This window comes from Bidens hawaiensis, unplaced genomic scaffold (assembly GCF_021521415.1).
Source record: "Bidens hawaiensis isolate Kalapana, Puna unplaced genomic scaffold, B.hawaiensis_p1.1 tig00002525_1, whole genome shotgun sequence".
Taxonomy (NCBI): Eukaryota; Viridiplantae; Streptophyta; class Magnoliopsida; order Asterales; family Asteraceae; genus Bidens; species Bidens hawaiensis.
This window is the reverse complement of record NW_027491138.1, coordinates 265,997-291,097: the sequence shown is the minus strand read 5'-3', so window position 1 is coordinate 291,097 and position 25,101 is coordinate 265,997. Positions and strand designations below refer to the sequence as shown.

The following is a 25,101-nucleotide window of genomic DNA, read 5'->3' as shown; positions in this document are numbered from 1 at the left end:
ATATTTTCCGGCAGCCCGCCATATTTCACATAAAACTCAGATTATTCGCTTACAACTTTCCATTTCAATGGCCAGCTTCATCTTCGTATGAACATTTGGAGATTGCTGTCTTCTTCAATCAAATTCCAACCACAAAAATCCAAATAGGCCACAAAAACAGAACTTAATTCAAGTTTAAAAACACTAACATAAGCATCTATTTGTTCAAGCTCCAAACCTCATCATTTCAATGGCTGCCTCAATTTCAACATCTTACGCCTTCTCACCAAGCAATAACACCCTGCCAGTCACTCAAGAACAGCCCAGCATCAAACATAACCACAAGAAATCTTTCAGTAATGTGGTGCTTCCATCTTACTGTCAAAAGGTACTTCATTTTCAAGGGTGTTGGCTGCTAGTGTCCATTTCGGGCTCAAACCAACATTTGGGTTTTTATCATTTGGGCTTGAAAATTTTGGGTAAAAGAAAGGCTCCAAATAATGAATTTAGACTTAAAACTTTATGCATAAATACTTTTTTGTTAACTGTTTATAATCAGTGTTCTTGGTTCAGTTCGGTTCCAATCGATTTAGTTCAGTTACGTTGGTTATTGTAAATAACATAAAACCAAGTCGTAGGTTTTTTGCTGCGCTCGATCATTTTGGTTCTGTTACGGTAATTGTTTTGATTATTTTGGTTTCATGCACACTCTACTCACTATAAGCTTATATGGACCATATAATTAACTTTTTCAGAACACCTTAAATGATTCGTGTTCCACATATCATACTTTATTTTTATACGAGGTTGTATAGCATTTTCCACATATCATACGGGCCTTATAACTACATGGAAAAGGTTGTATAGTCTCGATGGTGTGCGGCCTCTTGTTAATAAAGTTTATATATATGTATTCCTGCCGCTATTGCTAAGAACATAAAAACAGATTGTTGCAGAGTTTCTAGGGACGTATATCTTGATTTTCACAGGGTGTGGGGCCGCAATGGTAGACCGAGATCGACCTTTAACAATTATAGGGATTGCAATGGTGTGGGGCTTATGCCTAATTGCTTTAATATACACACTTGGACATGTTTCCGGTGCCCATTTTAACCCTGCGGTTTCCATTGTGTTTGCTGTTACCAGAAGATTACGCATAATACAAGTATTAAAGAAATTTTATAAAATAATGAAAACCTCGTAAGTCATTACGTATTATTGATAAATTGTTATATGAGTACAATAAAGGTAATTTACAAAATCATATCTTTTAACTTTTTGTATGTCATTGTGTGTTTACAAGATGAGATTTGGTTCTTGTAGGTTCCAATGTATGTGATGTCTCAAATATCAGGTTCCACACTTGCATGTCTCACTTTGAAGGTTTTGTTTGATTACCAAAACGACATGTTGCCAACTTTAACTCGGTTTTCAACTCCGGTAACTAATTTCGAAGCCTTTTTGTGGGAGTTTATTATCACTTTCATCTTGATGTTCACCATTAATGGCGCGGCAACCGATGATAGATCGGTATGGTTCCTCTTTTTATTTAGAAAGTTGCGTAATTTCGTTTGTTTTTTTTATTCTGAAAGGTATTGACTTTGATTTTGAAATGAGGGTGTAGAGCAAGGAGCTTGCAGGAGTTGCAATTGGGGTGACATCATCATCATCATCATCATCATCGTACTCAGTATATCCCACCAATAGCAATGCTATTGTAGGGTCTGAGGAGGGTAAGATGTAGACAGCCTTACCTCTATCCCTCTATCCCATAGGGATAGAGAGGCTGCTTCCGGTGAGACCCCCGGCTCGATAGTAGTTTTGAATTAAGCCTTGGACATAAGACACATAACACTCAATCATCGGGACACCGGCTGATTGGTGCATGTGCCCTTGTCTTTCGGCTATCAACGCCACCACATGATGCCTGATTAACCTTCCGCCACTTTTAACGTTATTTTCACGTGATTAGTAAAATAACGTCAAAATTAGTGCAATTTTACTTTTGCCCACCCAAGGGTAAAATTGCACTAATTTTGACGTTATTTTACTAATCACGTGAAATAACAATATTCCAGGGTAACAATATTCCATCTTTCTTTCACTTAAATAAAATGACTAAAATGTTTAATGTGCTAAAATCTATCATCACTAATTTTGGGGTGACATTAATGTTTAATGTGCTAATTGCAGGGTAACAATATTCCATCTTTCTTTCACTTAAATAAAATGACTAAAATGCAATTGAAGGTATAATAGTCATTTTACTAAATACTTATAATTATCATATTCGAAGGGTATAATAGTCATTTGACTGAATTTCAACACAAGTTTATTGGATTTGGTGTAAATAACACTATTCAAAGTAAAAATAAGTTTATATTATTTTTAATGACAAACTCACACACTTGTTATTTCTTTGTTATTTCTATAGGCCGATCACGGGGGCTTCTATGAACCCTGCGAGAAGCATAGGCCCCGCCATTGTGGCTAACGAATACGAAAACCTCTGCCATTGTGGCTAACGAATACGAAAACCTCTGGATTTTTATCACGAGTCCCATTCTCGGTGCTCTAACCGCAACCATAGTTTACAGTCTTCTTAGACAACCAAAACAAGAAAATCAAGATACCGAGACCGAAGGGACGAAAAGCATCATTTACAACAATGTTTATTCACACTCGACTGTGTAAAAGATTACGAAACCGAGATTGCCAAAGTAGTTAGAATGCATTGGTAGGTTGTACATTCGAGTACAACAATATTTATCTACTTCGTATGTTGTTATATGTAAAAAGAACTAAGAAAGATAAGAGGTATGAGTTGAATTTATAGCTAAATACCAAATATTTATTTCCTTAACACCAAATATTTATATTCTTTAATGCAATCAACAATCTTTTCTGGGGCTACAGAATATAATCAAGATAATCAAGACAATGGTATCAGTCTGTAGTAAAATTACATCTATGAACCTAAGAATTATCTATGGACTGTTTGTAAAAACTTACTCCACCTTGAGAACGATCTTCATGAACTCGTACACAAAGTAACTTATTGCAGCCGACGGTAATACCTGAGAATACAAGCAAGTCAAACTTCCAACAAATATTTTCACAAAATTGGTCAAATATTATTAATCTGAATAGACAATGCAAAATGAGATCATAGAATTTGTTGACAAAGTTTATTTTTCATGCAATTTGGTAAGACTGTTCGCATGCACAAACATTAATACATGAATTTACTCTGTTGACTTTGAAAGTCAAGGCTGAAGTTTATAGGGGTTAAATAACAATCATCCAGAAAGATTACTCTATTTCATTATTATTGACCGGTGTTTTAGACACGGTCCCTAAACTTTTAAAAAAAACTCCACAAAAGGTCCTTTATATAAAGCTTAGGAAGTTAATAATGCAAAAGGAGACTACTTCATTGAGTTTTTACATGCTTAGGGACTTAATTATGCAAAAAAAGGGCATAATGTTAAAAATATAGTCGGTTTAACAATAGATGAAATGCCAAAATTGCCACCCAATACCCTACAGACTTTCACTAACTTTACATATAATCCCCTAGACTCAGCAAAAAAAACATATTGTTAAAAACTCAGCAAAAAAGTCCTTTATATAAATTCTAGGGATTTAATAATGCAAAAAAGACTCCATCAAGTTTTTACATGTTTAGGAACTTAATCATGCAAAAAAGACATATTGTTACAAACTATGTCGTTTAACTATAAATGAAATGTCCAAAATGCCCCTCAATACCTTATATTGTTAAGTCCCTGAACTTTAAAACTCAACAAAAAGGTGTTGGGAGGCCCGGTTTATTATATGAAGTCAAAAGAGGAGACGGGTGTGGGCGGTCGGGCCCAAGCCCGGCCCGGTTTAGATTTCTTGCATAATAATTTACTAACCCTAGTTCAGTCTCTATATAAACAACATTATGTACTTGTAATATTGGTCACTCAATAAAGATATACCTAGTTGCCACCCGTGGACGTAGGTCAGTTTAGACCGAACCACGTTAAATCCTCGTGTTCGTTTACTGCTTTCGTGTGTGTGTTCAGTTTCGAGTGTGCGTTTAATCCTAACAAGTGGTATCTAGAGCTTAGGTTCGGATCACGCGAAGAACACGTTGAACCAGCCGAGTCGCCGCCAAACCATCCAGCCGCCGCCACCCTACTGCGCTAGGGTTCCGCCGCCGCTACGGTTCTCCGATTGTCGTTAGGGTTTACGCCGCCGCTGTTTCGCCGCCACTAAACCCAGCCCGACGATCGCGACTAGGGTTCAGTCCACCGCCATACACCACCGTAAACCAACGCTTGTTGTTTTTTGAGTTGCAGAAGATAGGGTTGATCTAGGGTTTCGTTTTTTGGCAGCCGCCAAATTAACCCAGCGGTCACCGGGTTCGTCTTGTTGGTCATCAGTTCGATTAGGGTTTGCCGGCAGTAGTGCCACCCTATTACCGATTTGTTCGATCGTCATTCAAGAAGCATCAACCGCTAAAAGTCGTGTCGGGCAGTCTAGCCGACAGAACTGAGTAACCAGCTGCCGTTACGGGTTTGTGGTCGAAGTATAAGTGTGGTAGCCGAGCAGTGAAGCCGGCCTGATTACCTGTTATCGCTGATCAGCCTAACCAAACCAAGAACAAGTTGAATCAGGATTCTATTTTTCATTGAAGAATCGTTGTCAAGTCAGAAGAAGCGTTAAAGAAACGGAGAACCAGTGCCAACCGCGTTTGTCAGGTTTATCGTTTCAGTTTAAAGTTTCGGTTTCTGATTTTCAGTTCGATATTCCGCTGCGTATAAATAGGTTGATTGTTTAACAAAGTTCAGTTGAACAGCCGTTAAGTTCAGGCTCGTGCCATTGTTGTGTCTGTCTCTGTTTTTATTCAGTTTTTCGTTTTAGTCATTGTTATGGCAGAAGACGGAAAGGTTTCGATACAGAAGTTTGACGGACAGAAGTTCGGTTGGTGGAAGATGCAGATTGAGGCACTACTTTGTCAGGAAGACTTGGATGTAGTGTTTGAGGATGAAAAACCAGAAAAGCTGTCAGAAGCAGATTGGAAGAAGTTAGACAAGAAAGCTAGGGCTTGTATTACATTGTCGTTGTCGGAAGATGTGGCGTTTAACGTCATGAAAGAAACCACAGCCCGTGGTATGATGGACGCACTATCCAACATGTATGAGAAGCCTTCAGCAGCGAATAAAGTCTATCTTATCCGAGAGCTAGTGACAACAAGAATGAAAGAGGGTGGGTCAGTTACAACTCATATCAATAATCTTAATTCGATCTTGTCCCGCTTAGTGTCAGTTGACATTAAGTTTGATGATGAAGTTCAAGGTCTCTTGTTATTATCCTCTTTGCCCGACAGTTGGTCGCAAACAGTGACTGCAGTTTGTAGTTCGTCTACAAATATTACTTTCGATGGGATTCGAGATCTGATTCTGGGAGAAGATTCAAGACGCAGAAGTTCAGGTGAATCATCAGGCAATATGCTAGTCACAGAAGGTAGAGGTAGGGGAAAACAGCGAGGCAGTGGGAGCAGGAAGAGGAGTCAGTCTAAGACTCGTAAGGATATTGAATGTTGGGGTTGTAAAGAGAAAGGACACTTCAGGAATCAGTGTCCGAATGGTAAGAAAGAGGTGAACGTTACAGAAGACGACACAGATGACGGGGTCAGTAGTGATGAGGCTTTGGTTTGTAGTGTTGAGAGTAGCGTTGATGCTTGGGTGATGGATTCTGGTGCATCGTTTCATGCCACTCACTGTAGTGAAACGATGAAGAATCTTAAATTTGGGGATTTTGGAAAGGTTCGACTAGCGAATGATGATATTTTAGAGGTTACGGGTATGGGAGACGTTGATTTGATAACTTCAGCCGGTACTTCTTGGACTTTGAAAGACGTGAGGGTTATTCCAAGTTTGAAGAAACGTTTGATTTCAGTTGGGCAGTTGGATGACCAGGGGCACGATGTTAAGTTCGGGAATGGGCAGTGGAAAGTAGTCAAAGGGAATCTCGTTGTTGCTCGTGGCAAGAAAATGGGTTCGTTGTATATGGTCGATATGTCATCGAAAGGAGTGGATCCAGTTTTGGTGAAAGACAAAATCCGGTTCACAGAATCTTGTGGGCAGAAGAAGGTTCGTTTTGCAAGTAACAAACCCAGAGCCAAAGTGAAGATTCAGGATGAACGAGCTAGGAAGGTTAAATCAGTTGGGGGACATCGTGACAGTGGGAGCACAGGTCGTGTTTCAGTTACAGTTCCAGGTCGACAGTGGATTAAGAAAACCAGTATTCCAGCTGTAAAAGTCTCTCCAATGAATTACTTGCTGAATATGGAGAGTGTTTGTTCTCAGGTTATCTCAGGATCCGGTAGTTCGTTACAGTGGGAGCCGGTAGGGACAGAGAATGGGTCAGGGGCAGTTTCAGCCGTGACTGACGTGTTGGAGCTCCAGGGAGCTTCAACGGGCCTTCAGGTTAATTGATGAGAAGGCGGTGGCAACTAGAAGAAGTTTAGTGTTCAGATTACAGAAGTACAATCAGGAGTGCAGACGAGAGTACTCAAGGCCTCCGAGTGGGAGATTGTTGTTGGGTTATGAAGGCCTTTGGGCCGGTTTTATTAGGAGGCCCAGTTTTGGTTCCTAATTATGTTTAACCCTAATATTGTTTATTATATATATCCCATCATGTAATTGTAATCTTTGTTATGAGCTAATAAGAAAACCTAGTTGCAGCCCGTGGACGTAGGTCCCCTCGCGGGGACCGAACCACGTTAAATTCTTGTGTCGTTTATATTTTCGTTTATGCGTGTTTATCGTTGTGCATGTGTGTGCTGTTTCGCTTCCGCGCGCCGCTTTGTTCCTACAAGTGGTATCAGAGCCTTGGCTCGTTGAACACACAGGTTGTTGCACTGGTTACGATTTCACATATTAGTTTTGGATTCCGTACGATTTCTGTTTTGTCGAAATAGAGTTTCGGTTTTGGTTTTGGCTGTCGTGTTCGAATCTGAGAAAGTCGTGGGTATCCCTTGATTTCGACTGTGATTTTCTGGTTCGTGAAATAAAGGTTGCAGGTGTGACTGTTGCGAGGTGGCCGGCTCATCAGTTTTCCGGCGATTCGGCGAAGGAGGAGCAACCGGAGTTGACCAGGTTATGTTAGCCGGATAATGCTTTAAGGTCGCTGAACAGAATCGTGTTAACGATCGCCGGTGACGGAGGCTGTTGGGCAGTTTGCCGAATGCCGAGCCACCGTGGTTCGACGGCAAGTGTGTTAACCAGATATGTGTAACAGAAGTTGCAAGTGCAGGTATCAATATTTCAAACCCTAGGTGGGCCATAGATTATTTTGTTCTTTTGCTGGACCATGTTTGAAAAACAAAAAGGAGCTAGTGGAGTTTTTTTTTGAAACTAGGCCTTTCTTGTTTCACTGTTTGTGCCAAAAAGAACATCAGGACATACAACTTTTAGTTTGTGTTCTTTTTATGGTTTTTGGGTTTTGGTAGTATTTCAAGTTTGGGTTTTGGCGTTATTATCAACCATTATTATTTTAACCCGGTTTTGTGAAGACCATTTAGGTTCGGGTTCAGATTTGTTTGCAAGAGATTAGTCTGAGGTAACTTTATATAGTTTATTTACAGTTAGTTGATTTATCGGTTATTGCAAGAGCAAATCGGTTTATTTGGCAGTCATCTGTTGAACAATCGTCAAGTTTAGGCCCGTGCCCTTGTTGTGTCTGTTCACTGTTTTCGATTTGTTCTCGTTTGTTATTGTTATAACTGAAGACGAGGTGGTTATGATCGGAATGTTGACGGTTATGGATTTTGGTTGATTGGTTTGTCATGTGAACTTGGATATAGTACTGGTGATGGATAAACTTGGAGAAAATGGAACCAGCACACCCGCTGGTGACGGCATAAGTGAAAAAAAAAATGAGGTTAGTGGCAAGTCATGTAAACTATTGCTCGTTTGGATGATCTTTCGGTTAGGGTTTGAGTTAACTGATCGTGTGTACGGTCATAGAACCCTTGGTACCGCTTGATTTTATGAAAGTTCTACTGTTGTTATAGCTGTTTGCCTGTTAGCTGGTTCGAAACTGTGATTATTACTTCTTGTTCGTTTGGAATTGTGAAGTTATATCTTGTTTGGTGGTGATCAGTGGTACACCATTTGAGAGGTTCATAATCTCGTGTTGGGTAAAGTTATTTGCCGGGATAGTACGAGTGGGGTTCATCTCATGGAGTGTTGGTGTGGCATGGGTTGGGATAACAGAAACAGTGGGAGCTGGGCATAGTCGACTTGGTAGGTTGCGTAGAGGTGAGACATTTTAAGGGTCGATGTCGAAAGGTTTGGAATTCTGCTTTTGAGAATGTATCTGGGGTTGATGCATTGGGACTCAGTGAAGGCGGTGACGACTCTTGGGTTCAAGATTATGGTATGCTTTATTTGTTACTCACTTCAATGAAGCATTGTTGAATCTTTTAATTAAAGACTTTTGGAAGATACGAGTTTTTTTTTGTATCGTCGGAAGAAGTGAACCAACTTCCGAGTTATAAGGTCTTGGGTCGCTGAATCGGGTAGAGCTAAGGGGTTTCAGTTTGCAGACATGAAGCCTGGAGCCACAGTGATGTTAGTTTGAGCGTATTCGGAGGAGGTCTGAACATGTTCGGGGTTTTGGTAACAGTGGGAGCACGCAGGTGTGTTCTAGGTTTGTTTCAAAAGGGACGTTGGGTTCGGAGGACCAGGAATCCGAATGTGAAAATCTCTCCTGGTATAGTCTGCTGATTTGGAGAGTGTTTATCCTCTGGAAGTCTTTGAAGCCGGTTGTGTGAGTAAGTGAGGGTCGATTAAGATTGAGGATGAGTCATTGGCGAGTTTTGTCATGGCTGGGTCTGGGATGACCGGATTGGAGTTCTCGGGAGCTTCAATAGGCCTTTCAGGTAACTGATGAGAAAGGCGGATGCAACCAGGGTGTGGATTGGTAGAAATCTTAGTTTGTTCCTAGAGAACTGGAGGCTTGGAGAACTTCTTTTGTTGAAGTTTTAGCTTGTTCTTGGAACTGGAGGCTTGGTAGATTTCTATTACTGAAGATTACTAGAGTTACTGGATGAATGAGATTGTTATATTTACTTGGATGGCAGGCTGGAATTTATCGCAAGGCCTTCAAGTGGGAGATTGTTGGGTTATGAAGGCCTTTGGGCCGGTTTTATTAGGAGGCCCAGTTTTGGTTCCTAATTATGTTTAACCCTAATATTGTTTATTATATATATCCCATCATGTAATTGTAATCTTTGTTATGAGCTAATAAGAAAACCTAGTTGCAGCCCGTGGACGTAGGTCCCCTCGCGGGGACCGAACCACGTTAAATTCTTGTGTCGTTTATATTTTCGTTTATGCGTGTTTATCGTTGTGCATGTGTGTGCTGTTTCGCTTCCGCGCGCCGCTTTGTTCCTAACAATTGTTGGGTTCGTAGGCCTTGTTGGCCCGGTTTATTATATGAAGTCAAATAAGGAGACGGGTGTGGGCGGTCGGGCCCAAGCCCGACCCGGTTTAGATTTCTTGCATAATAATTTACTAACCCTAGTTCAGTCTCTATATAAACAACATTATGTACTTGTAATATTGGTCACTCAATAAAGATATACCTAGTTGCCACCCGTGGACGTAGGTCAGTTTAGACCGAACCACGTTAAATCCTCGTGTTCGTTTATTGCTTTCGTGTCGTGTTCAGTTTCGTGTGTGCGTTTAATCCTAACAAAAGGTCCTTTATATAAAATTTGAAGATTTAATAATGCAAAACACAACTACTCCATTGAGTTTTTACATGTTTAAGGACTTAACCATGCAAAAAAGTACAATTAGATCCTTAAACTAAGAGTCTAAAGCTTCCATCACATCTAAATTCAGGGGTATATTTCTCATTTCACAACTCTAGATATGCTAACAATTATCATGCTTATTAGCCAATAAAAACGATTAAAAATATAATATGCATACCTGTAATAAGCTCGGAATAAGTCCAGCATAAAGAGCCGAAACACCTCCATTTTCAACAATTTTAAAACACGTTGCTAACGCGCTCATTTTATTTGCTCTAACTTGCAACTGTAACTGCCTTCTAACAACCTCAAAAGGGTATGTCGCCACCTCAGCACACGCACCAGCAATGGCACCATGCAACAACGTTCTCATTGGTCCCAATTCTAACTGTTCCAGAATATTTAAATCTTCACCCTGCTGCTTCATGTATTTAATTCTTTGTTTTCCTTCGGGTGAATTTAAATAAGCTGATTTTAATATATCATAAACTCCATAAAATACTGCACTTGAAGGCGCCATGCTTAATATTGAAGGAACTAATCCTTTGTATAAAGAAAAGAATCCTTCGGTTTGAACAATGTGGTTAAACGCTCCTATCACACCACCTAAGGATTCGCCACCTGGTGCCACCAACTTCGTTCTAATCTGAAAGATAACTGAAACTGTAATTATTTGTTTATATTGAATAATGAAATTAGATAATTAACTGTAATAAAATGGAATTGTAGGAGATAAAGAGTTTGGATTTTGTTGTTTAAGGTTGTAACAATCAGATAACTAGTTTCAAAATGTAAATCCACACCCTGTAATTGATTTATCTTGCATTATAGTTACCTTTTTAATAAAGCTAATCCAGTTTAATAAAAACTTAAGCAAACAGCATGCTTAATATCTAGGTGATGATTAGCACATAAGTGTACATTTTAAGGACCTTAATATCTATTAATAATTTAATATAAATACCATCCTTGAAAAACCCTAAAAAAGCAAAAATCTTTACATATCTAAATCACATTTCTGGTTCTTTTTTTACCACAAAAGTCAAATGCGTTGGGAAGCTCTCATTTGCAGCAGAAAAGTAACAAGAAATGCCGAAAAAAAAACCTAGACTTTCTCTAAACTCGCACAAAAGCCCCAAAACTTTATTTATGAATGGTTAAATCCCTTAACTTACAAAAAACTGTACGAAAAATCCGCATACTTACTTTCAAAAATATGTCATTTGCATAACTAAGTCCCTAAATTATAATAACTCTACATAAAGGACCTCTTTGTTGAGTTTGATATATTTACCAAGAAGATAACGTCCAGTGAATTTATTTGAAATCCAGCAATAGTCCAAGGTTTATAATTAAAAAAGAACTTACAGTGTCGAGCGGTAAGCAAAGAATACTAGCAGTCATGCCAGCACCAGCGCCAGCAAAAAGCCGTTCAAAATTCGTTGTTTCTTCATTTCCAGTGAACCTCATAAGCTGCTTTCTATATGAATCGTATGCACAAAAGTTTAACGCTTTAAACGGTGCGGTTCGAAGAATATTAACAAAATTTCCCTTCCAAAAGCCTCTTAATCCTTGTGATGAAGCAATGTATTTAATTAACTCAAATAAATTCTTCCGTTCACCACGAACCATATACTCCAGTTTTAATCTTTCAAGTGGCGCCACAAACGTTCTGTTAAAAAATACAACCTTTTTCAACATATTTCATATCATAATTGTTTTCATTTGCATCTTGTATTTCAGAATCCATTGACATATAAGTTTGACTCTTAAGGGTCATACCTAACAACTTAAAGATTCAAAATTTAAAACTTCTTCATTAATGTTTTCACATTGGTACTAATAGTCTCAATATTTCATCACAACTACCAAAACCTAACTTCAATTCAATCAAACTATATCAACCTGGACTTTAACTATCACTTCCATTTGACCAAAAAGTCAACTCAAATATCAACAAACAAACAAACACAAACCTTGAAACCATTGCAGCAACAGCACCAGCCCACAAATGCTTAGTAGTATTCATAGCAGCAGGCTTTCTTCTCACTCTCAAATTCACCTTCTTCTTATTATTATTCTCCTCAACCACATCGCCGCCACCCGCAGCAGCCACAATCCTATTAGTTGCATTTTTATCAATCCCATCACCATTTCCCTTAACCGATAAACTAACCGACAAAAACCCACCTCCAAAACCCAATCTTTTTCGCGGGAAAACACCGCCGCCGTGACTCCGCCGCGAAACGGCGGCGTTGATGATACAATTTGGAAGAGCATTGTTATCGAGAAACAATCCGCCGGGTTTGGAATACCCATTTGGAATTGGGTACCCGGATGTTGAAGCGGGTGGTTCAATTGGGAGTTTTGACATGCTATTTGTGAATTTGGGATTTGGGGGATTAGGGTTTGTGATTTGAAATTAATTAAGTACGTGAACATAGGAGGAAGAGTTGGTGTGGAAAGTGACGTGGTGGAATCATCGCATTGCTCCTATCGCCGCACACTGCTGCCGAATGTTGGTTAGCGAGTGAGTGAGTGAGTCTTGGACTTGCAGTTTCAGCCACAAGCTGTGGCTCGATTTGGTTTCGTATTCGACTCTGTCTTTTAATATTATTATTTACAAGGAAGAAAAACTATATTAGAAACAAATCATGAAATAATATTTATTTAGTATTATAGTTTGATATTAAATAGGTAATAATACATGTCACATGTTTTCTTATTAACAGCTAAATATTACGTTTGACTAGGGCTGTCATAACATGTCGGACACGACACGATAAGACACGACACGATAAAACACGATGACCTGTGATACTAAACACGAACACGACACGATAACTAATCGTGTCATTTTCTTCAAACACGAACACGAACCTGTTTAGTAATAGGTTAACCTGTTAGACCTGTTAATTGACCTGTTTAAAGACACAATCAATAATGCATGTGTAATGAAACAAAAACTTTTAAAATGAACATAAAAGTCTTAATTAATATATAATGCATGACATATTTGAAACAAAAAACCACAAATCTATAACATACTTGAAACAAAAAACCATAGAAGAAAATCATAACATCCATTAAAAATGTAATATCCGGTTTTGACGGGCATGAATGAAATGTTGTATGTAAATATGACTTTAGGTTTAGGACTTTAGGAGTATATATATATTTATTTTATAAATTAAAAATATACACAGGTTACTAGCAGGTTAACAGGTTTTCAACCTGTTAAGACACGAATTTAAACATGTCTTAAACAGGTTGACCTGTTTAAGATACGAAACCTGTTAAGCTTAAACCCAAACCTGTTAAAACCCGTGTCGTGTTAACAGATCCGTGTCATAAATTGACAGCCCTACGTTTGATCGAGATTAAGCTGTTGACTTTCTATTCTACATCTTAATTAGCATATCGCATGTTTTAACATATATATTATTTAATATTTTATTTATTTAATTTGTGTATTACGCGTGTTTCTAACATGCTATTTGTATATACCAAGAGAACAGTAATAATAAATGAAACCAATCACTAATTTAAAAATAATATTTTTATCATATTTTTAAAGATAAATAAATTTTCACTAGTTGAATCTTTTTTATGAATTCACTTATTTGATTTATTTTTCCATGTAATATATTTCTTTATTTTGAATTTTAACTTGCTGGATCTTTTTAAATCAATTCACTTGATTTACTTTTCAATGTAATTTGTCTGTTTATTTTGAATTATACTAAAATCCTGTATTATACGGTTTTAATAAAAAATATTAAGTTAAATATTAAATAGTTGGTAATCATGATTTAAGTAAAAGAACAGAGAGAGAGAGAGCGAAAAAACTAATTTATAGATTAGGTGAATAAAGAAAAACGAGAAAAGCAAATGATGTGATACATATTTAAGAAATAAGAACGAGAATCGGAAAACACAAACTTATTTATTGAGTAAGAAATAGAAACGGAAAAGAGTAAACGATGACTCAAAGAATGTGTCATCCAGCCCCTCACACCACCAATATTGTCCGTTTTGTCCACAAATAGCTCACGGATTTGTTTTTGATTGTCAAGGTGGAGACTTCACATGAGATCACCCGTCCTGCTACTACTCCCACCTGAGCACGTTTAACTGTGGAGTTCTCATCTCGTTTCCTACCATTAAGCCCAAAACAAGTTGTTGATTTAAGAGGCAGAACATTTACTTATGAACCAAGGATCTCTCTTGTCCACGGCCGATATTGGATTTGCCTAGGGTGTTACAAAGAATTGAGATAAATGACATTTTAATTTACTTAATTAATATATATAGATTATTCAATCGATCGATATTCATCAAGAATACAAACTGCCTTGTTCTCGATATATCTTCAATAAACCCTACTCAAGTGCACGATCGCCATCATCACCACCAATGGTGACCCGTCAGTTTTGACCGAAGACCACCTTTATGAGGAAACCCATCATAGACAAGAAAACCACCATGAATCAAGTTTATGCCTCTATATTTTTTTGTCACAACTTAAATTAATCAATTAAATAATTACAAGATGCCAATAGAATTCAAATTAATTATTAATGTTGATAATTATTAATTTAAATTTTAGAAGAAATCCATACTTGTTACTTAAGATTAGAGAGTTAATAAACAGGGAGCTAGAGTTATTCGAAAATTACAAGGCTTTTACAAACACAAATCACTCTCTCCATTTTCCATCCTCGGGCCACTGCGAGCTGCTCGTCGCACCCCTCGTCCACCGCCGTAGGAAGAAATCGGCCAAAGCTGGTTCTCGAATATAAACATAAAGTGAAAATTAAAATCATGTTAGTAGTAGATTATGTTCAGCTCCAACCTAAATATTCAAATCCTATAACACATACCATATGACGATCAAATTTGCTTTGAATTTTTAGTGATTATCATGCTATTTATTTTAGTGTCATCAAGCTATTTGAATAACTGAAATTTCATTAATTTAACAGACAAAATGGTAAATCATAATACAATGAGACAATTTATGAGGTTATAAATGCATGCTCGATCAAGACAATTTATGAGGTTATAAATGCATGCTCGATCAAGACAATTATGACTTCGAGCATCACTAAATCTCAATGGTTCTTAAAGGCGAAGCCCCTAGACCTTACACCCCTCCTTGGCGGGGTTTGGGAAAATTAAGCCCTTGCATGGTCCAAGGTACAGCGTCCCTAACGGGGTCACACCAACCAAATCTCTATCGATGCTTCAATTTGCATGAGAAATGGTGGCCACGAGAGCTAACAATCCATGAAAACCAGCCATCAATAATAATGAGATTATTATAAATTTATTATCAGTGGCAATCAAGTGAAGCTAGTGGCAACTTAGTCTGACATTAACAAAATGAGTATCAGTTGCAATCAAGTGACAGTGGCAACGCAGTTAAGAATTCTACTAAAGTTTCCATCAATGGTTTCCACTAATATAAACGGCGTGATTGTTGCAACTGCCAACAATTGGCTCGCCAAATGTTAACCATGAACCTACTGAAACGTTATGATGGTTCAACCCAAATATAAAGAAAACATATAGTCTCATTTAATTAACAAAAACGAGTTTCATTATTCTTTTCTCACTGGAAAATTTATTTGCAAAAATGCCTTTTTGTCGGATATGATTATTGATTTTGTATCAACAAAATATTTTCATATGAAAGTGAACTAATACACGATTCAAAACGCTATCAAGAAGACATTGAAACACAAAACATACAGTTCATGGTATAAGTTGTTGATTTTTGTGACCCAAACAAGAAAGATTGCCAGGAAACCTTAAAATCGAGTTTAGTGGCCATCATTTTGAAAAGGGTGGAGTTGGATTGTGTAATATACGAAAATTCGAAAACCCTAAAATAATAAATATATTGTATTAATGTGTTGGATTTAAACGAATTTAATACATCGAAAAAAATCCATTTAAATGGTGTCGACTAACCGAATGCGATATACAATAAATGTTACTTAATCGATATATTTATAACAATAAGTTTAGGGTGTTTAAGATTTATTTCTAAACTAAAAGGGTTAAATGTTAACTGATTATAAAATAAAGTTAGGGACCATTTTTGCCATGTCTTGAAAGTTAATTTGGAAGGCCATGTACAGGCGGTGAATTCCTTTCCGGCAAATACGGAGTGTTCTAATCAATCTTTAACAATTTAAGCGAGACCCATTTGTTATTAAAAGACGACCTCCCAATCACAAAAACCCTAAATCCCGCCATTTTCACCATCACCGCCACTGCCTCTGTTCGCCGGCAATAGGAACACCACTCGCCATCACCACCACTGCAAAGGATTAAGCACCGCCGCCGTGCCGATATAGCAGTAAATCCCGGGTGCTCTATGCTTCACCGTGTCAAACCGCGGTCACCGGAACCTTGGTTAAGGACCGCCGTCACGAATCCTCCACATTCGAAGGTAATAGCATAGTACATGATCGATTCCTGCTATTTGTTATCCTTCTTGCCTTGAATATCGGTTTAAAATATGGGGCTTAACGGGAAGAGGTTAACTGAAACATCTGCTAAACAATTTCTGAAAACAACTCCACTGATTAATTCACCGGTTTCCAATCTGAAGGTAAACCTTTTTGCAAACTAAACCATCTTTTCTTTGTATTTAAAATTCTAACCAGAGGCCGATGGCTCACCCTAATATTCATATATAAATCTGAATTGTTTCGTAATATATTTACTAGCTAAATGCCGTTTTCAATGTTTTCATAAGTCAACTGTGTAAAATATGAAATCCAAAGTGAATAATTAATATTTATGAAAAGGATGATTATTAGTTGGAACCATGTTAAAGCAAAGCATAATAGTGTAAATGGTTATATTGGGATGATTGGTAAGTTAAATATTAACTGTGTTCCATCTATTTCAAAAATATAAGTGGAGTTCAGATATAAACAGTTTTAAAACTTGCAATAACGATAGCAAGTAGGAAAGAGTAAAATTGCACCAATTTTGACGTTATTTTACTAATCTCGTGAAAATAACGTTAAAAGTGGCGGAAGGTTAATCAGGCATCATGTGGTGGCGTTGATAGCCGAAAGACAAGGGCACATGCACCGATCAGCCGGTGTCCCGATGATTGAGTGCTATGTGCCTTATGTCCAAGGCTTGATGCAAAACTACTATCGAGCCGGGGGTCTCACCGGAAGCAGCCTCTCTATCCCTATGGGATAGAGATAAGGCTGTCTACATCTTACCCTCCTCAGACCCTACCATAGCATTGCTATTGGTGGGATATACTGAGTACGATGATGATGATGATGATGATGATGATGATTTGTATACATGCACATCTTTTATTAAAAAGTATATGGATTGTAAGCATACCCGAATGAAATAACATGATCTAAGTTACAATAAATAGTATTGTAGGTTCGTGTGAGAATTAAGGAGTATTGTACTTATTGAGTTTTGCTCATCGATTAAGGTACGGATTCTGTGGTATTTAAATTATACCGTAAATATTTTTTTCATCGATCTCATAGTGTACGGGTTTCGTGGCCTTGCACTGGTAGCGTCATATTGTGTCCTTGTTCTCGTAATATACCGGTTCTTGAGTTGTTAGTCGTATCATAGTTTTTGATCGTTTCATAGTATCGTGTCATTGTCACCCTTATTAAGTCGTTTCATTATATATTGCAAATTGTTAGATTGCTATTGTCAAATTGATAACTGAAATGCATGCGATAAAATTTATTTTATTGCACTTATTATCGCATGTTCCAAATAGACCATTGTTCATTGACGTATTGTTATTGAGACATACTATATCGATATTGACCATTGTTATTGACTTTTATTTGACCTTAATACCCGAGCGTTTATCCACCTATGGGGACATAGGGCGTCAATCGAGGCACCTTTGACGTGCTCTATCTGTGGCGGAGCGATTAGTCCACAACGTCTCTATATGATTGTGCGACGAGAGCACTTATTGATTACTGATTATTGAGAGCCGTATGGATCGATCCTAGGTAAATTGTTACTAGAGTGAGATGGTTAGGTGTGTGTGCCCATATTCCTATCTCACTTAATTATTGGTGCATTAGTTTGCAGCTAATGTGCATACTGTTACTGTTACTGTTACTGTTACTGTTACTGCTACTGTTACTGCAACTGGCTCACATAGGTATTTCCATAGATATATTGTTATTGTACTGATTCATAACTGATCGTTCAGCGTATTGTTGTTGTTACTGACTCGCGTACTTTATTGGTTTCTCATTTGATCGTTCATTGTATCGTATTGTTCTTCATCGTCTATTGTTATTGCTATTGTTTCCTTCGTTACTGGGCAATTTTTGGCTCAGCCGTTGTCGAAACACGAGATGAATCTGACCTGATCCATGACGATGTTTCCATGGATTTCGAGATGAACGAACCACGTCTTGATCTTCTTCTCCGGCTGGTTGGGATCTGCAATGACTTTTGGGGGTGTGGAGGTGACCGCTAAGAAATCTCCAGGATCTCTTGTTCACAGACACAAAAATATGGTGGTGGCTCTTATTGAGAATGACCAACCCCTAATAAGGAGGTGGAGACCTCCTTATATAGGGAGCCTCATGGCCACCATCATGGTACCCTAATGGGCCTAGCCCAGTTAGGGTTACCTCCACAAAACCCTCTCAGCCCAATAACATTGTATTAGTCCATATAATAAAATAAGCCAAACATAATAAATTTAGGGTCGTAAAACCGGGTTTAGTACCATACCCCTACAAGCCCCCCCAAGTCCAGCGTTGCTCCTGGGTGCGCAAGCGTTTAGGTGGAGCGTTGGACTTTATGAGGTGTGTTAGGGCGTGAGGCGGTTTTTACCTTTTCTTCGGCCTTATCTTTATTGTCTTTGAGTTTTGGGAGGTTTTTCTTCATGATGGTGACGTGTTGTGGTTTTTATGATAATGATGGTGCACTAGCATGAATAAGATATAGCACGCCGAATAATAAAAACTTGCGCGCGAGGCGACTTACGAGCTATGAGAATAATAAAGCTTGCGCGCGAGGCGACTTATGAGCTATTAGAATAATAAAGATCGCGCGCGAGGCGACTTATGAGCTATGAGAATAATAAAAGCTCGCGCGCGAGGCGACTTATGAGCTATGAGAATAATAAAGCTTGCGCGCGAGGCGACTTATGAGCTATGAGAATAATAAAAGTTTGCGCGCGTGAGGCGTCTTACGAGCTGTAAAAATAATGAAGCCTGCGCGCGAGGCGACTTACGGATCTATGAGAATAATGAAGCCTGCGCGCGTGGCGTCTTACGAGCTATAAGAATAATAAAAGCTTGCGCGCGAGGCGTCTTACGAGCTATAAGAATAATAAAAGCTTGCGCGCGAGGCGTCTTACGAGCTATAAGAATAATAAAAGCTTGCGCGCGAGGCGTCTTACGAGCTATATGAATAATAAAGCTTGCGCGCGTGAGGCGACTTACGAGCTGTAAAAATAATGAAGCCTGCGCGCGAGGCGACTTACGGATCTATGAGAATAATGAAGCCTGCGCGCGTGGCGTCTTACGAGCTATAAGAATAATAAAAGCTTGCGCGCGAGGCGTCTTACGAGCTATAAGAATAATAAAGCTTGCGCGCGTGAGGCGACTTACGAGCTGTAAAAATAATGAAGCCTGCGCGCGAGGCGACTTACGGATCTATGAGAATAATGAAGCCTGCGCGCGTGGCGTTTTACGAGCTATAAGAATAATAAAGCTTGCGCGGGTGAGGCGACTTACGAGCTATAAAAATAATGAAGCCTGCGCGCGAGGCAACTTACGGATCTGAGAATAATGAAGCCTGCGCGCGTGGCGTCTTACGAGCTATAAGAATAATAAAAGCTTGCGCGCGAGGCGTCTTACAAGCTATAAGAATAATAAAGCTTGTGCGCGTGAGGCGACTTACGAGCTGTAAAAATAATGAAGCTTGCGCGCGAGGCGACTTACGGATCTATGAGAATAATGAAGCCTGCGCGCGTGGCGTCTTACGAGCTATAAGAATAATAAAAGCTTGCGCGCGAGGCGTCTTACGAGCTATAAGAATAATAAAGCTTGCGCGCGAGGCGTCTTACGAGCTATAAAATGATGATAATGACTGGCCCACAAGGGCCTCCTCCGCGCAGGATGAATATCCCGGCCTGTTTTCAAAATAATAATGGAGGCACAAATGGCCAGATAATAATAATGATGTCATAGGTGTTTGTGCGGCTCGTAGCCGAACCTGCAAAAACATGTCAACTAAAAGTGGATGTATTGCATGGTTCCCATCCTCGGGCAAATTATGAGGTGTGCCCAACCTTTAAGCTTGGCGCGTGGCCTATGGGTTTATGAGGATACCCAACCTTTAAGTATGGCGCGTAGCCATATGGGATATTATGAGGATTCCCAACCTTTAAGTATGGCGCGTAGCCATATGGGATATTATGAGGATTCCCAACCTTTAAGTATGGCGCGTAGCCATATGGGATATTATGAGGATTCCCAACCTTTAAGTATGGCGCGTAGCCATATGGGATATTATGAGGATTCCCAACCTTTAAGTATGGCTCGTAGCCATATGAGTACAATCATGGTTGTTCTTATCCTGATTTGGATTACTGTTCATTTGTTATGTCGCTTACGCGCGGCCTGCGCAATGTCTCCTTTATTCTCATGCGCAGATGTGGTGCGTGAGCGTGCATGATGCGTGAGCATCTAATATGCATGAGCGTACGGAAAGCCCAATAACATATGTGATGCGTGAGCATGTGATATGCGTGAGCATACGTGATGCGTGAGCATATGAGGTATGCGTGAGCATACGTGATACGCGTGAGCATGCGTGATGCGTGAGCATGTGATATGCGCCACGAGCATAGGTTTTGGCTGTCTTCATGAGCATGTGATATGCGTGAGCTGTGGCGTAGAGTAATCGCCGGGAGCGCGATTGCGACCCGCTGTGGCGTAGAATGATCGCCGGGGGCGCGCATGCGACCCGCTGTGGCGTAGAGTGATCGCCGGGAGCGCGCATGCGACCCGCTGTGGCGTAGAGTGATCGCCGGGGGGCGCGCATGCGACCCGCTGTGGCGTAGAGTGATCGCCGGGGGCGCGCATGCGACCCGCTGTGGCGTAGAGTGATCGCCGGGGGCGCGCATGCGACCCGCTGTGGCGTAGAGTGATCGCCGGGGGCGCGCATGCGGAATCCGAAGTTGATCCACAGGGAGCGATTTTGATCCGCGGTGGCGCGCACGATCTAGAGATTTTGAATATCCACATCAGGTAGGTTTTATGTAAAACTTACAGATCTAATAGGATTTATAGATCTATGAATATGAAGTGTGACTGTTGCTCAAACGAACCCAGATCTGAAAAAATCATAACTAGATTTGGTATATTTCACTTAGAAAAAACACAGATCTAAGGGTTTTCCCCAAAAGTTCGGTGGTATTTCTTCCTGTGTATTTCCAGATCTGGAAGTATTTTTAAGATCTACGGGTTTTTGGATTTTCATAGAACATATCTGAAAGAAGAAACCGTAGACCCGAGATATTGATGAACAGATCGGAGGGCCGAGACGAGAAGCGAAGCGTGGTTCATTGCCGTCCCACGGATGGCGCCAATGTCGAAACACGAGATGAATCTAACCTGATCCATGACGATGCTTCCACGGATTTCGAGATGAACGAACCACGTCTTGATCTTCTTCTCCGGCTGGTTGGGATCTGCAATGACTTTTGGGGGTGTGGAGGTGACCGCTAAGAAATCTCCAGGATCTCTTGTTCACAGACACAAAAATATGGTGGTGGCTCTTATTGAGAATGACCAACCCCTAATAAGGAGGTGGTGACCTCCTTATATAAGGAGCCTCATGGCCACCATCATGGTACCCTAATGGGCCTAGCCCAGTTAGGGTTACCTCCACAAAACCCCCTCAGCCCAATAACATTGTATTAGTCCATATAATAAAATAAGCCAAACATAATAAATTTAGGGTCGTAAAACCGGGTTTAGTACCATACCCCTACAGCCGTGTTTCTTTGTTTTGTGTTTTCTTTTATTTGTTACAGGTACTCATGAGAATCAGGGGAATGTGTGATAAGAGAGTAAAAGAAAAAGGCTAGAAATGGGAAATCGAAGAACTTATTAAAATTTCTTTTGAGTTAAACAACCTTATTTTTTGTCGTTTTGTCGAGCACTTTAATTTGAATGTTTTTGGACCGTTGTGTGATTTTAAAAATTAGAGTTAAGACTTTATGAAAACGTTTTTAATGTCTATAATTACCGTATCGAGTGACATGTCAGCCCTACCCGGCCGGGGTGTTACAGATTGTGTCGGTGGCGACTATGTAAGATTTAACATTCAAACAAGTGGGGATTTGTAGGAAGAGACAACGAGAAAGGTACCACAAAGAAGTGTTTTTGATGAAATGGTATACGAGTGATGATGGTGAGTATACTTTACAAAGAATAAACGAGAGCAATTATTTTATGTGATTTTAGTTGTTTTTTTTAATGGAAAAAGGTAAAATCTATCATTTAAACACAACAAAGTTTTAACAATATCAAAGACACAACTTTTTAAACTATTGTTAGTTTTGACGAACCATAAAAAACCATGCTGTTTGTGACTTTGTGTAGCTTACTATTAAAGTAAAGTAGATACATACTATGAAATAATTGCATTAAATAAAATAGAAGTGTAAAAAGTAGAAATGCTAAAATAATTAGAAATGCTAGTCATTAAAAAATCACGTATAAATACGAAAATTATAAGTTGACTTTGTACATATCAAAAAATTATTTTGATACAGGAAACATATGCTAAAAGAGTTTACGTATTTTATTACTATATATATATATATATAAAGGCTTTATATGATATACATTAACTTAATAATATGTACTAAAAAATGTTGGTTCGTTTGTTCTTACACATATACAATAAAACGTACGTCATAATATTTACTGTCCTTATGGATGGATCTAAAGGACATCATTTGCCGTTATCAGTTAAAACTAATTCGGTAAGTCCATATTTGTATTGGCTTCATAGTCACCTTTTCATAAGACACAAACCTAACCTTTTATAGCAGTTAAATTTTACACATGATCACCTTAAACTAATTAACATATGTAACTTAAATAACTAAAACACTTAATAATTAATCAAGCCTTAATTAATTAATTAGCTAGCACAAGAGGCTTAATTCTGTGTTAAAGAGACTTGTAGGGGCTTGATTGGGAGGATGCATGAATTTACAATTAGGGCATGAAGGTGAGATCTTGAACATCATCACCAGCATATGACACTTCTTACACACTGCTGTCATCATCTCTTGTTGTTGATCTCCTCCTTCCAATGCCAACCACGACGATCCACCGCCGCCGCCACTACCACCACCGTCGTCGTTCTTTTTCGACGTCGAGCTTGAAGTACTCTTGTACTTGGTAAAGTTGTCAGCAACATGATTCTTTTTTGTTGTATCACATGATCCACATGGTAGGTTGAGCTCAAGATCTCTCATGTTCTTGGGTGGTTCTGCCTCTGGGCTACTTCTGGGATCCATTGAGGTCTTTTTATGAGTTCTTGTGTTATAATAGTGTATTTGGCCAGACTACAATATTATACAAATCAAAAAATTAATTAAAGAAACATACATATGTTTATAAATATTTATGGAGCTAAGAATAAACTCCTTCCTAGTTTAGTTTTAATATATTCGGCCTTTCAAAAATGAAAGATGAATAAAGTCCTTTAGGGTTTTGACTTTTGATCGATCAGTGATCAAAACCCTAAAACTGTTGAATTTGTTTATGATTAAATCACTCAAAATGCATGAAAGTTTTGACGTTAATTAATCACTCGAGAACATAAATTAATTAAGGTTTTTAGAATAAAAGAACCCTAAAAAAGGAATATAGAAAACAAGAGCGAATTTGACAAGTTTAGTTACCTTAATATCGAGGCACCGTTGCCACTCCAAAGGCATGGGGGTATCAAGATGAAGCTCGGTGTCTAGCACCAATCTTTTCGAGTAATTGGTTTTCATAGAAGTGTGGTTATTCAAGAAATCTTCGGGTTGTAACGATCCATCACGTTTCCTCTTCCTTGAGGAATCCTCACAATCATGAATCATTGTTGATGTTGGCAATATAGATGCATGAAAAGAAGTCACATATGATGTGTATAATATATAGCAAACCTTTTGATCACTCACTCTTGATGAGTGTGTGTTTAAGGTGTTGTATGTGTGATCACGATTTTGTAAGGGTGAAGAGATTTATATAAGGGGTAGAGAAAAAGAGAGGTAAATGTGGTAGTATAAATAAAATAAGTATATAACTGCAAGGGAGAATCTATAAAGGGCAAAATATTAAATGTGAAACTAGTAAGGCCCCATCAAAACCCCCCATGACGTGCACTTGAAGTTAAGTTTTGAGTTTCTGCAATTACTACAACAAACTTGTGTAGCTCTACCAAACGTTTAACTCATAAACATCTTTTTCGTTCGTATGTAAGATCAAGTGAAGGGGTAGCCATGTACCGATGAAAACACTATGAAGTTTGAACTAACAATTCATACTATGCGGTCACATGTACACTTGATTGATGTCAAGACATCTAAAAACATTTTGATGGGCATTGTTGGTCGTAATTCATGATACATCAAGTCATCACTGTTGATCAGTTTCTTCTATTTGATGATATAATGGAAACGAGTAAGGATGTAATACCTAATAATCCAGTGATGTTGGAGATCGACATCTTCTTAATCTGATTCGGTTCCCCTTTAGGGTGTATCGGTTAGGATGGAGTTATGTGTTCTTGATGAACACGATTTGAGAGAGAGAGTTGTGGGGTGACTCTGAGGTGTTATGATTAGCCAATTAACCAACCTTAGACTCTCTAATTATCTCTCTATATATATACACTCAAGGGGAAACCTTTTAATTAGTCTTAAGGGTAAAAGCGTCCATCAAGCTTTTACCTATTATCTAATAAGGCTAATGATATTATTTGATCAATTATAATAATATAAATAATCATAAGGGCCATAAATAAATATATAAATATATTTATTCTAACATTCTCCCACTTGGCCGAGTGATTATTTATTATGAGCATTAGGTAAGCCTGCGCAGGAATTAATACTCATTTTAGTTCTAAACCCAAATGTAGCAGAGAAATACAGTCATTGAATCAGTAATCGAAACAAGACCCCCATTAATCATACTACAATCCAAATTTAAAACTTAACATTAGGATCAAATCATTCCCTTAAT

The 25,101-nt window shown here is 38.7% G+C and overlaps 3 protein-coding genes across 3 annotated transcripts; 1 reads left to right on the top strand and 2 right to left on the bottom strand.

The window, feature by feature from the left end:
- Positions 1 to 229: 229 nt before the first annotated feature.
- LOC143620041 (nodulin-26-like) lies at positions 230 to 2,790 on the top strand. Its single transcript, XM_077091838.1, has 7 exons — positions 230 to 367; positions 926 to 1,144; positions 1,303 to 1,509; positions 1,604 to 1,638; positions 2,147 to 2,173; positions 2,414 to 2,457; positions 2,489 to 2,790. The coding sequence occupies exons 1-7, from the start codon at positions 230 to 232 to the stop codon at positions 2,671 to 2,673; spliced, it is 855 nt and encodes a 284-aa protein (XP_076947953.1). The 3' UTR covers positions 2,674 to 2,790.
- On the bottom strand, positions 2,399 to 12,219 carry LOC143619850 (putative mitochondrial adenine nucleotide transporter BTL3). The gene is made up of 6 exons (XM_077091681.1): positions 11,776 to 12,219; positions 11,168 to 11,471; positions 9,978 to 10,445; positions 2,988 to 3,056; positions 2,518 to 2,580; positions 2,399 to 2,486 (listed from the first exon to the last, which is right to left on the bottom strand). Exons 1-4 carry the CDS (start codon positions 12,171 to 12,173, stop codon positions 2,988 to 2,990), a joined length of 1,239 nt encoding a protein of 412 aa, XP_076947796.1. The 5' UTR covers positions 12,174 to 12,219; the 3' UTR covers positions 2,399 to 2,486; positions 2,518 to 2,580.
- Positions 12,220 to 22,882: 10,663 nt separating this feature from the next.
- On the bottom strand, positions 22,883 to 24,086 carry LOC143620040 (uncharacterized; the record flags this gene model as incomplete). Its single annotated transcript, XM_077091837.1, has 2 exons — positions 22,883 to 23,432; positions 23,772 to 24,086. Coding segments are annotated over 2 exons (741 nt in total), but the record flags the coding sequence as incomplete, so codon positions are not given.
- Positions 24,087 to 25,101: the final 1,015 nt, after the last annotated feature.